Raw genomic sequence first — 12,646 nt, forward strand, 5'->3', positions numbered from 1 at the left:
AAAGTCTGGTCCTGTCTGTCACTCCAAAGTCAGAAAATGCAAGGAAAAAGTCATCCCACTCTCCAAGAATGGTTCTAGTTGACCATATATCGCCCAAAGGCTGAGCTCCTAGCTCCCTCTAGTGGTTGTCAGGATTCTTATTCTACCTCCTAGAATTCAGAACTACAATGTTGCTTACTACTTACCGAAAGTTTCTCCACATCTCCCTTCAAAACTCGTTCCAGGTACAGTTGTTTAAGTTCACGTTCCAAACGAGATGGCAGTCCAGGGTACATAGTAGATCCTCCAGAAAGCACAATGTGCTTATAAAACTCAGATCTAAAATAGATAAATCAGATTACAGACTTAAGTTCGGAAAGACAAGAAAAAATCATGCATTTCTCCAACCCCCTCATTTTACAAATGGGGGGAGGGGCAGGAGGAAGAGAAATGGATAAGTAAAGTCATTTATCCAAAGTGTGATCCAAGTGGAACTAAAACTCAGGCTTCTTGTCACCAGTTCAACGCTTTCTTCACTGCTGTCAAAATGCATTAGTTTTGAATAAGAGCACTAGAGTGAGGAATGTATCTGGTATTCTCAGGAAGAGAGTATCACAGGACTTTGAGCTGGAGATCATCTATTCACATCCCCTTCTTTGATAGATAAGAAAACTGAAGCCTTGAGAGGTCAAAAAGACTTGTCTAAAATCACACAAGTAAATTTAGATTAGGTAAATGTATAAATCACAATTTAAGGAGCTGAAATGGCCTTTAGAAGTCATCATCTGATCCCATTCTTTCACAGATGAGAAAATTAAAGGGAAGTGCTTTGCCCAAAGCTCAGAGAGAGTCACTAACAAGGGCCAGAACTTGAACCCAGAACTTCTGACTCCAGAGTCAGTGCAAATTCTCCTCTACTACACTGACATCTCCCTCTCCTTCCATTCTACGAAATCAACACATTCAGTTTAGAATCTGTAAAGAATTCTAGGCAATACTCCCTCAGGAGTCTCTAATCCTTGCCTGCCCTAGACCTGGACAATACTGTCAACTCCACTCTTGCTGGGGACATACAGGTCAGGAGTGTTACTGGTAGGAGTCTAGGAGCTGTGCCACCATCTCCATGTGAAAGCGGTGGCTTTCCATCTTGTGTCTGTCCCAATTAATAAGTGGCAGAGCTGAAATTCAAATCCAGGTTCCAGCTCAGTGCCCAGAATACAGTAAGTGCTTAATAAATACTTACAGATAGCCTGGTTGTCTCCACATCGATGCTTTTTCCAGTAGCTATCATGCTTGACCTCAATTATTCCTGGTGCTGCTTTTAATGTGGTTTCATCTAGATAATCCTGCAAAGCCTCCATTTTCCATTAATATTGCATGGAAAAACACCACTAGTCACAGACCTTAGCAGACACTGACTGGTGCTGTTAGCGGACAACAAGCTTCTCAGTACAAAATTATGGACTCTAGTAAGTGGTATGTTACTCTATGTACTGATAGGAGTGGATACACTGCATCAGGAGCTGTGAGGATTAAATGTATGCATGTATATATATGTATGTATTACATACATACACATGAGTACTGAGTATTTAGATGTTTTTGTATGTGTGATGAAAGTGACATTACTCTCAAATGTAAAACTCCTTTGGGTAAGGAGTTATAGCTCGAATTATGCTTTACATGCTAAATGTGTTTAAAAATACAAAAAAAAAAAAAAAACCAAACCCTACCCCACAAACAAACAGACCAAATACTAGGCACAGGGAGACAATGGGAGGCAGCATAATATAGGGGAAAAAGCACTGGCTCTGGCGTCAGAGGAGCTGGGTTCAAATCCTCCCTGACACTTACTACCATGTATGACCTGGGACAAAATATACCTCTTTGAGCCTCCATTTCTTCATCTATAAAATAAAGGGTTGGAAATTTCAGAGGAGTCAGACAGAGGAGTCAGATGGACTCAAAATGCAAAATGAGACATGTTTTCAGACATGGTCATGGTGGGGGTTTATTTTCCTTAACTGTGCATATCTGCTACTTGAATATTAAGTATCTTTTTTTCAAATAGGGAGGTGTGGGGCTGAGGGAGAAGTAAGCCAAGGATAAAATCACAAAGAGAGGGAGAATGTCACAAAAACATTTTTAAAAAACATACACAGAAAGTCAAAAAGAATCATAGACAGTAAGAAGGAAAATTTTGAAAGTAACATGTTGAATTAATTCTATACTAAAAAAAGAAAAGCAAGCTCTAATTCTAAATGGAAAACACTCATTTGGTGTGTGTGATAAGTTCAGAATTTTTTTTAAAAAGTAGAGGTTGGATGAGATGGCCTATGAGGTCCCTTCCACCCCTACTAGGATCCTATGAACAAAAATGGGCCATGTGAGGTTTAATACACATTATTATATCAACTGTGAAATAAAAATATCCCTGCCAAAGTATTTACCATAATTAGAAAGTGTCAATTAGAGGGTTATCTGACAGTCTTCTATTTGGTTTGCTGTTTGCCAAGACCCAGCCTAAAATAAATATTCTGTTTTAAGATATACTCATTATTATCCCCTGCTCCACAGTTACTTTACCAAAATGACTCATTGGGTATATCCCTTAAATTATGGTCTACTAATCTATGCATTAAAAAATAGCTTTTAACCCACTATAATGGTTCTATTTTTATATTTGAAGTTCACGACCACACTTCAGATATTACTTTCTTGTATTTAAAAACACTAACTTTGCCAATTAATTGACAGCTCAAATACTATTTACAATATTCCCATTTAGAAAAGCTCGCATGAAAACACGAATCATCCTAACCTACCTGGTGTCAATATCAGCAGCCTGGATTGTGTTAAAAAGCAATTCAGCAACACCTACTCCTTCCACATTGATCAAATGAGGTTGAAATAAAGCTTCAGGTGCTTCAAACCTCTCTCCACCAACTTTGATAATCCGGCCATCTGGAAGCTAAAATGTGAGAAAACAAGGGTACAAGTACATACTTAATAAGAATTCATGACCCTACTGGCCCAAAGCAGAACTGACTCCAAAGCCAGAAGAGAGGCGGTGTGTTTTAGCAGAAAGAACAATGGACAAGTTCAAGTGTAGGATCTACCACTTAACACCTTAATGACTGGGCAAGTGATATAAATAAGCTTTTCCTCTTGTCTATAAAATGCAGGTCAATCAATAAGCTTTTATGAAGCTCTTACTATGGGTCAGGAGATGTACTAGGCATTAAGGATGCAAACACAAAGAAGAAACAGTTCCTGCCCTCAAAGAGCTTCTACTCTATTGGAGGGGAATAAAGCCTATTCACAGATAAGTAAAACCAAAAATAAATATAGATGCATTAACGACTGGGGAAATCAAAACAATTCTTTTAAAAGAGGTGGCACTTGAGCTGATCCTTGAGGGAAGTCTGGTTTCCCAAAAGGTGGTGCAGTATGAGAGCAAATGAGGTATGGGAAGACAAGTGTGTATAAAGGTATAGCTAGGCTAACATGACTTGATTGTAGAGCACACGATTGGGGAGTGTTATGTAGTCCACAGACCAACGTATGCTGAAGCCAGACTGTGAAGGTTTTAAGTGACAACGAAAGAGTATGTATTTTCTCCAAAAGGCAAAGGAGAGATGATGGTGGTGCCCTCAACGTAAATGTGGAGGCTGGAGGAAGGAAAGGATTTAGGGCAAGAAGATAATGAGTTCTAATCCTCTTTAGAACAGGGTAAGAAGCATACCTATGGGACCACCAGGTGCAGATGGCCTACAGCATGGTAGAGTGGAAAGAGCACTGACTGGAGTTTGAGCAGACCTGGGTTCAAATCCTGCCTCTGATGTTTACTATCTGTGTTACCCTGAACAAGTCACTTCATTGCCTCAGGTCTTGGTTTTTTATATTTATAAAACAAGAATTGAACTAGATGATATCCAAGATCTTCTCAAACTCAAGCACTATAATCCTGAGACTCAGACCTGAAGCTCAGCAGAGAGTGGGAAGGATCTGGGGGCTACCTGCATAGAGATGTATGTGAATAAATATATTCTAAGAACACTGTTCTAAGTATCTAAAGAGAGCATACATAAACTATGGTTAAAAGTTGGATTTTCACTCTATAGACAAGGGTTTATTACTTACTAAAAGTTAGATAACTAGCTATGGCTAACTATTCAGCAGCAACAGAACACCCTTTTCTTCCACACTACTAGACTTTTTCTAACAGATTATATTATTTTACCTGCTTACTATAGTTTACTACTTTTCATATAAGCTGACAGTATTCCTAAGTTTTGCTTTAAACATGAAATTCAAATTTTCCAGAAGAGTGTAATGGTAAGGGAATTTGAAGATCTTCCCTGTCCCTTAATAGGCCCATGTGACTTGCTTTGAGCTTTGGCCCATCACATGAAGCCCATGGTGGAAGGAGTTCGCCAACCGGTGGAGAGAGACTGAGGCAGAGGTGGGAGAGACAGGAGGCAGAACTGAAGCAGAGTGTGAGTGAGAGAGGGTGCAATTTTGCCTAGGGGATTTTGTTTGTGGGGAGGTCTAACACAGGGAAGGTTTGGGGATGGCAATCCTTCCTCTACTGGTAATGTGTACAAACTTCATTGTTACCACGGTAGAAATGGTTTTCTGGTAACTGAATAAATATCTTGGTTTCATCTTTGAGGAAGAGCGCTTATACGCATGCATATCCATAACCAATGCTGTGAGTATCACATTGGTACTACAAAGAGTTAAGAAAATGCACTTCCCTCCTCTCTTTGCAGAGCTGGGGGACTCTTGTATCTATATCAAGAACTATCAGCTAGTCAGAGCTCATATAGACAAATGCAAATATTGTTATAGTTGATATGCTGACTGTTTTCATTGCACTTCCTTTTTTTCCTAAGAGGGGAGAGCTTGCCAGGTAGGGATATATCTGGAAGTGAATGTCACATTAAAAAAATAAAAAAGATTGGGAAAGAATTTTTACAGCTAAGCTTGGGGATAAAGGCCTCTTTTCTAGAATATATAGAGAATTGACTCAAATGTATAATCATACTAGTCATTCCCCAATTGATAAATGGTCAAAGGATATGAACAGGCAATTTTCAGAGGAAGAAATTAAAGCTATCTATAATCATATGAAAAAATGCTCTAAATCACTGTTGATTAGAGAGATGCAAATCAAAACAACTCTGAGGTACCACATCACACCTATAAGATGGGCAAACATGACAGAACAAGAAAATGATAAATACTGGAGAGGATGTGGGAGAGTTGGAACACTAATTCATTGTTGGTGGAGCTGCAAGCGCATCCAACCACTCTGGAGAGCAATTTGGAACTATGCCCAAAGGGCTACAAAAATGTGCATACCCTTTGACCCAGCAATATCGCTACTAGGACTGTATCCCCAAGAGATCATAAAAATGGGAAAGGGTCCCACATGTACAAAAATATTTATAGCAGCACTCTTTGTAGTTGCCAAAAACTGGAAGTCAAGGGGATGTCCATCAATTGGGGAATGGCTGAATAAATTATGGTATATGAATGTAATGGAGTACTATTGTGCCATAAGAAATGATGAACAAGAAGACTTCAGAGAGGCCTGGAAGGACTTATATGACCTGATGCTGAGTGAAAGGAGCAGAACCAGGAGAACTTTGTGCACAGCAACGACCACAGTGTGCGAGAGTTTTTTCTGGTAGACTTGGAATTTTGTAGTAACGCAAGAACTTCTTAAAAAAAAATAAAATAAAATCCCAATGGTGGTTCTCTAAGGCAAAATGCCTTCCACACTCAGAGAAAGAAATATGGAAGTCATTTGCAGAATGTAGCAGATCATGTTTGTGTATGTGTATGTTTTTGTGTATCATGTTTTGATTTGTTATATGATTTCTTCCATTTATTTTAGTCTGACTACATAGCATGACCATAGTGAAAATGTACTCAATAGGAAAGTATATGTAGAACCTAATACAGAACTGTATGCGGTCGTGGGGAGGGAGGGGGGTAGTGGGGGGTAGGTGTAGGGGGGATAAAATCTCAATTGTATGTCAGTGATTGTTAAACATTAAAAAATAATAAAAATAAATAAATAAATAAAATAAAAAAGGTTGTCATTTAAGATATAAAATTTTAAAACACTTAATATAAGCTTAAAAAATGTTTAGTGTCATATCAACTTTTTTTGGTAGATGATTTTGTAAAGCAAATACTTGGGTCATACCAAGTTTATATTTATTTAAATAAGCAACGCTGAAAGAAACTGCCTCTCTTATACTACCACTACACTGTTCAGCAGACTGAATTATAAACCAAATATGTGCACTGGTATGTTGGCATTTGATATATTTCTTCATGAGATCCTAAAATTAATTATGGTATTTAATCACAGTTGCTTTAAAATTTTTAACATATTAATTATATTTAGCACCTCCTCAATTGATTCTGTTATATAATTAGTTCCCATGATAGAAATAACTCATCTAAAACGATTGCATCTGTTGGCTACAATAATCAAATTTTATTCAGTATCTAATAAGAAGTACATTCAGTCCTGCTATAACACTTGTTTATAAACACAAATTTGTTCCAATACAGGAAAAATCCGAGCATAAAATAAATTTTTAGTTTGTTTGGGATTTCATCAGAAAGAGCAAGAACACAGAAAACTGCACCAATTCAAAATAACTCACAAGCTACAATCTTTTTGATGCTCATTTCCACAAGCAAACTTAAGGTATTTTCCAAGGCAGAATGGGATGTTAGTGTTGATCTTCTGGTGCAGTAAGAGCGACATGCTCAAGCACAAAACACTCTTTTGTCAAGGTAAGCAGTGCCACTATTTATTGTAGTATATATGTATTTCTTAAGCATTTAACGTTTTCAATTGTGCTTGTGATTTATTAGGTTCGTATCATGTTTTTAAGTGTCGCTAATAAAGTTTTGAGTGTTATCTCCCTAACTCCATTTCCCTCAGAAAGCCTGTGGTTTTTGTATGATTTTGCATAGCACAGTGATTTTTAGGAACACATTTCATGTTATAGTAGAAGTGAATGCATTGTCTATTTCTGAGTTGTGAAGTGTTAAGTTCTAAAAGTATAAATTACACACAATACATTTTATCCTCAAATATTTCAAGTGAGTTAACAGAAAATTTGCTTTTAACAGATCAAGAGACCTGAGGGGAAAAGATGCAACATGAGGAGGACTTGGCTATATACAACATGACAAACTTCATGTAATGTTCTGTTCTTTTCTCTGACACAGCCATATCATCACTGTTTCTAGTTCCCTTATTGGTGGAACTTCTTGGTGGTGTCTTCTATTTTCCTCTAGTATCAATCATGAAGGCAAGTAGAAGATTAGGAATGATTTTAAGCACACCTTTAGAAAGAGCTGCAGAAGGAACTCGATAAATGTGATTTTACTTAAAAAAAACCAAAAACTTTATTATACTTTTAGTCAGTGCTAAATATGGCTTTCAATTCTTTCCAATAAAGTTAAGAAAAGAAAGACATTTTATTCAGATAAACTTAAAGGCTAAATGTTGTTCTTTAGGTCAACTAAAGATTTGTAAAAAGTTACCTTAAGTTATAGGAAAATAAACGTTATCCAGCAGATTCATTTTTTTTAATGGATAGGATTTATGAACATCTCATTCTTAAACACTAATTCAAAGAAAAGAATGCCATGTGCTGTATTATCAAAGCAAACTTTTATATACCCAGATTTGGGGGAGGATGGAAGACAGGTAGTGCAAGGTACAACAAATACATACAGAACTTTCAGTTTCAGCCTGTGCTGTACTGCATTATAATCAGATCATAAAACCTTAAGAAATGGAAGGGAAATTTAGATATAAATCACTCTAACCCTTCAAACAATTATTTGTAGTTCTTAACACAAGAACAAAAATATTTTGTTTGAAGCAGATGACTCTATAAAGCAATTACACTCCACTATTTAAATGCTTTGCAACCTCATCAATGTGTGTACTGTTTTCTTCTAACTATGGAGACTAAAACTCAGTCATGAAGAAAAAACATTGATTGTATCTTTTAATTTCTGAAATTAGACACATCGTACTTACTGTATAAGATTCAACTAATACTGTGGTTTCTAGGGCCAGTTTCTGCTCCTGTTCAATATTGTACCCCACATAGCACAGTTTTTCTTTAATCATGCGAACAGTTTCAAAATCAGCAGAATGGTTGAAGGCATATCCTCGAAGCAGAAGCAGCTGATGTAAAAACAAGAGAGGATGAGCACTGCCATTTCTATTTTTAGATCTTCAATGCTGCACAATAATAGTTAACATTTACAGAGTATTTTAAGGTTTACTAATGCTTTATCTATATTTTTATTTGACCCTCACAATCATTCTGAAAACACCATTATTTATCCTCCTTTTATAGAGTCAGGAACAAAAAGGTTCAGTGGCTCACTCAGTAACAGAATTTAAATCCAGGGTTCTTCTGATTTCAAATCCAATGTTTTTTGCTCTGATGCCCCAGGTACTCATGATTTATTAAATGCTAGCAACTCCATCTCTCTCATTTTTCTTTGCCTATACTCACTTTGTCTATACTTCCAATGTCTATACTCACTTCTCAATCCCCTACAATCTGACTTTGTTCTCCATCACTCAATTCAAACCTCCCTCTTATGGCTTTTGCTCATGAAATAAAAAAGGAAGAAATTCTGTGAAAAAAGTTTAATCAAGGATATGGCTTTGAAAGACATGCATTCACAGAAATATATTAAGTTATATTTATGAGAGCAGGTCTTCAGATGATCAATTATTTTTGGACATAGCAACTCATCCAGAACCAAGATTCATTAAGGGGTCTATTGCTGTAAGGCATGGAGGAACTGAGATCTTAAGTGGAAAAAATTAGCCCAAGACAATGACATTTACACCTCTGAAGTACTGAAAACGTGAAAAGGATACAATATGGCTTTTTATCTTACTTGATATTCCTATATTAAACAAAAGTTTACATGGGAGAAAGGTTCTGTGTCTCTACCCCATTTGCCATGGAAATCCTCCAAAGATCCCCACTAGCCATGGGCAGTGGAGTGAACCACCAATTTGCATTTACATACGATTTTCATGTTTAAAAAGGACTTTCCTCATCACAATGCTTTGAGAAAAGAAATGCAAGTATCACAATCCCCATTAAACCAGGGACTCAATAGTCAGTGGTACATAGGAAGGATTAGAAGGAAAGATCAAAGATACTCAATCAGGCCAACCAAGACATGATAAATTCTAGCTCAGAGATTAAGGGATGGCTACTTAAGCCAACAATCAACAATGGCAGACTGACTTGGTAGCCTTTATGTCTGGCCTTTTTCTGCACATGCTAATAGTGAGCAAAGTTTCTGATTTAAAAGATTTCCATTTTTCTTAAGTCTTTAACCAATCTTTGCCCACCCCTCTGCAGCACTGTTCCATTGATCATCTTATCCCTCCATCCCAACCTCAATTTCTCCTAACCAAAAATAAACCACCTCTCCAAATAACCCTTCTCTCAACTCTCATGCTTACTTCTCAGCTTTTCAGCTTCTCTATTCCCTTTTACAGCTCAATATCTAGCATGAGTTGTACACATTCAGTATATCCACTGCCTTTCCACTCATGCTCCATCCCCTTCAGTATGGCTTTCTTCTCTACCACTATAATGAAATGTCCCTCTCCAATGTCACTAAAAAATTTCCAATGATTTCTCCATCTTCAGCCCTTTCTACTGCATGCGACACTGTCTTCTTCCTCCTTCCCTCCCCCCACTTCAATATTCTCTGTCTCTTTCTATGTCATGGCACTTTTGGTTGTCCTACCCTAAGATCTCAGGGCCCTTTCTTTGTTTCCTTTGCTTCTTTTAATCACTATAAAGTGGAGATTTTCGTCAAGATTGTCCTCAGCCCTCTTCTTCTTCCACATGCTCTTGCTTGGCAATCTCATTCATCACTATCATATCAATTATCACCATTATTCAGGTATACTTCCAAAATATGTATCTTGACTTCCACCATTTACTCTAGTTTTACATGTCCAATGTTGGCTAGGTACCTCCTCCTTTCTCCCCATTTTTTAAAAGAATATCTTAAACTCAACATATCCAAAATTGAATTCATTAATTTTTTTCCAAAACCTACACTTTCACCTAATTTCTCCACTTGTCATTTTCTTTGCCCTCTCATTCACCTCTCTCCACTGCCCTCTCCCAAACAAAATTCTACCTCTGAAATCCATTAAGTCCCATCCTGTGCTTTCCATACCTGCTTCTACCAACCTAATTGAAGACCTCTTCCTCTCTTCTCTGAGCCTATTAGGTCATATTTACATAACCTCCAAAAAAACCATTAGTCCAAGTATTAGTCCCTTTTTAACAGGTGAGGAAACAGGTTCTGAGGTTAGGGGACTTTCCCTAGGTCACAAAGAATAATACTTCAAAGACCTAAATGCAGGTACTCTGATTCCAAATTCCATATGCATTTACCATTGGTCCTCACAACTGCTCTTTATCTGATCCTTTATGTTGCTACCAATAGATTTCCTACCATATACATTGGGTCACAGAACTCTCACACTGAAAAAACTTTTAGTGGTTTATTCGTTACCTACTGAATAAAACACAAACTTCTTAGTGTAGTATTCAATGCTTCCCATTATCTCCAGTTAACCTTCTAGTCAGATTTCATAGGACTTTCCTTTGCATAAATTTTATACTGCAGATAAACTGGCCACCTCTTCTTTTTTGCCTCCTTTGACCCTCTCTGTCTTCTGGCTTTCAGGATACCAACTTCTACACATGGTTAAGTTCTCTTCTTCCCTCCTCTCTCCCCTGACAATCTTCCTCTTCTTTAAGGCCCAGTTCAATTCAATAAAGAAAGGCCATTATTTATATCAGTTGTTGAAAAAACTACATGGATCCTAAAAAGTTATAAATTTTATGGGTGAAAAACAGAAAAAACATCCTTTAATATATTCAGCTGATTTATAACAAAAAAAAGGATTAAATAGAGTAGACCTTAAATAATTAGACCCTGAATCCTAAAAAATTCACCAGGAACACCTACATTATGTAAATCCTATTCACTTGTTATAAAAATTGTTGAGGGAAATATTACTGGGAGACTAATTTATAAAGAAGAGCTCTTTCCATTATGTCTTTTGTAGACTGAAGAGATCTTTTTATATTCTCTGAAATGAGAAGATTAGTTCTAAGATAAATCCAACATACTGCATTTAAATGATGACAAACCAGAAAGTGTTTAATATGACTTTTCCCCCAGCTTACCTTGATAAGGTACCTGGTAATATCCCTCCCAGCAATATCCAGTCTTCTGGTAAGGTGAGGAAGAGAAAAGCCTTCATATACTGGACATATATGAGTTACACCATCACCAGAGTCCACAACAACACCAGTCAATAAACCTAGGCAAGAGAAACAATATATGAAATAAAAGGAAAAAGAAAAATTGTGGCCAGAAATTTTAAATATTAGTAAAGAATGTCATCCAGGACTTTTATCAACTGGGAAGCTATAGAAACAAACACCTCTTACATCTACAACACAAAACTTCTATGTAACTGAAATACAGGTTTTCTTTTAGACAGTCCTGGCAAAGAGGTTAAAATTGTACTTAATAGTCTGGACTAAAGGGAAAAATAAAATCTTTCCCTAACATTTCAAATGGAGAAAGAGCAGAAAGCTTCAAAAATCCATGAAATAATAAGTATAGCTAAAATGTATATATCACTTTAGAGTTTGCAAAAGACTTTACTCTATTTGATAATCACAACTATCTTCTGAGGTGGCTACTATAGTTCTATTTTACAGAAGATGAAACTGAGGGTCAGAGAAGTTAAGTAATTTGTGCAAGGTCATATAGCTAGTAGATATCTGAGAAAGGGTTCAAACTAAGTTGTCCTTGACTCCCAGTCTAGAATGCTAGACAGACACTATGCCACCATTTAAAAGTTATTTCAAGAAATAAAGTTGTTGAAAAATATATAATGGGGCAAGTTCTGAATAAAATGAGACAAATGGAAATTACTTGTTAACAGTAATAAGGCTAAAAGAAGTATGAGAAATAAAAAACCTTGTCCTGGAATGTCCCATGCATTGAGACAGTTAGTTAACTGTACTCTCTTAACTTGACCACACCTCTACTCCACTGGCTCCCTAAGGCCACACTGTCCTGGTTCTCATCTTAAATTGTCTGACATCCCTCCTTCTGCCTCCTCTTCTTTCTCCTTCATAGGCATTTATTCTCAAGGCCCTGTTCTTGGCCCTCTCATCTTCTCTCTCTATGATCTCCCTTGCTGATGTGATTTATCTCCAAGGTTTAAATAACAGCAATCATCACCTCTGACTTCAGTTGCCCCTTCTACTGCTTACTTTCAGTGTAATCTTCTACCAATCACTCCCCCCACCCCCAATCTGGGGCATCTGGCTCAGATGAACAGGTCTTCTCCAACACCGAATTTTATAACTGTAATTTCCACTTGAATGTGACTCTCTCCATACAATTCATTTCAAGCTTGATAGATCTAAAATTTGAACTTACCCTTGTCAGGATAAATCCTGACTTACCTTTTCTACATAAATATTGCCTCTCCTTCCTGAATCCTATTCTCTCAGTAACTCAGGCTTGTAACCTG

The 12,646-nt window shown here is 37.0% G+C and overlaps 1 protein-coding gene across 3 annotated transcripts in view; it reads right to left on the minus strand.

Annotated features, from left to right (window-relative positions):
- Positions 1–12,646, minus strand: part of ACTR2 (actin related protein 2) — a 64,022-nt gene that overhangs the window by 10,584 nt on the left and 40,792 nt on the right. For all 3 annotated transcript variants that reach the window (XM_072635397.1, XM_072635395.1, XM_072635394.1), the window contains 4 exons: positions 11,280–11,416; positions 8,066–8,215; positions 2,805–2,950; positions 186–318 (listed from right to left, as the gene is read on the minus strand). In XM_072635397.1, the coding sequence (XP_072491498.1) occupies positions 186–318; positions 2,805–2,950; positions 8,066–8,215; positions 11,280–11,416 (566 nt within the window). The remainder of the gene's footprint in view (positions 1–185; positions 319–2,804; positions 2,951–8,065; positions 8,216–11,279; positions 11,417–12,646) is intronic.

Source organism: Notamacropus eugenii, chromosome 1 (assembly GCF_028372415.1).
Source record: "Notamacropus eugenii isolate mMacEug1 chromosome 1, mMacEug1.pri_v2, whole genome shotgun sequence".
NCBI classification, from domain to species: domain Eukaryota; kingdom Metazoa; phylum Chordata; class Mammalia; order Diprotodontia; family Macropodidae; genus Notamacropus; species Notamacropus eugenii.